The 271-nt window shown below is 60.1% G+C and overlaps 1 protein-coding gene across 1 annotated transcript in view; it reads left to right on the top strand.

The window, feature by feature from the left end:
• Nucleotides 1–216: 216 nt before the first annotated feature.
• FLII (flightless I homolog (Drosophila)) overlaps nucleotides 217–271 on the top strand; it is a gene marked incomplete at both ends in the record, with an annotated part of 8,328 nt that continues 8,273 nt past the window's right edge. Inside the window, 1 exon segment of the mRNA XM_009873573.1 lies at nucleotides 217–269. Within this exon segment, the coding sequence (XP_009871875.1) occupies nucleotides 217–269 (53 nt within the window).

Consider the following 271-nt stretch of genomic DNA (forward strand, 5'->3'; position numbering starts at 1 on the left):
CAGGCAATCCCGTTCCTTCCAGGTCACAATCCCATAGGAGTGGGTGATGCCACCCTTCTGTCTCCCAGTCCCATAGGTCTGGACAATCCCAGCCCCACCAGCTCGCAATCCCATCAGACTGGGCGATCCCCTGAGCTCGTAGGGCTGGTCACACTGAAGTCCCCAGATCATCACCCCATGGGGCAGGTGATTTTCTCACCCTCCTCTTCCTCACAGGGCGGCTACTTCCCCGAGCACGTGAAGGCGATGACCAGCCTGCGCTGGCTGAAGC

This window comes from Apaloderma vittatum, unplaced genomic scaffold (assembly GCF_000703405.1).
Source record: "Apaloderma vittatum isolate BGI_N311 unplaced genomic scaffold, ASM70340v1 scaffold26697, whole genome shotgun sequence".
Classification (NCBI taxonomy): Eukaryota; Metazoa; Chordata; class Aves; order Trogoniformes; family Trogonidae; genus Apaloderma; species Apaloderma vittatum.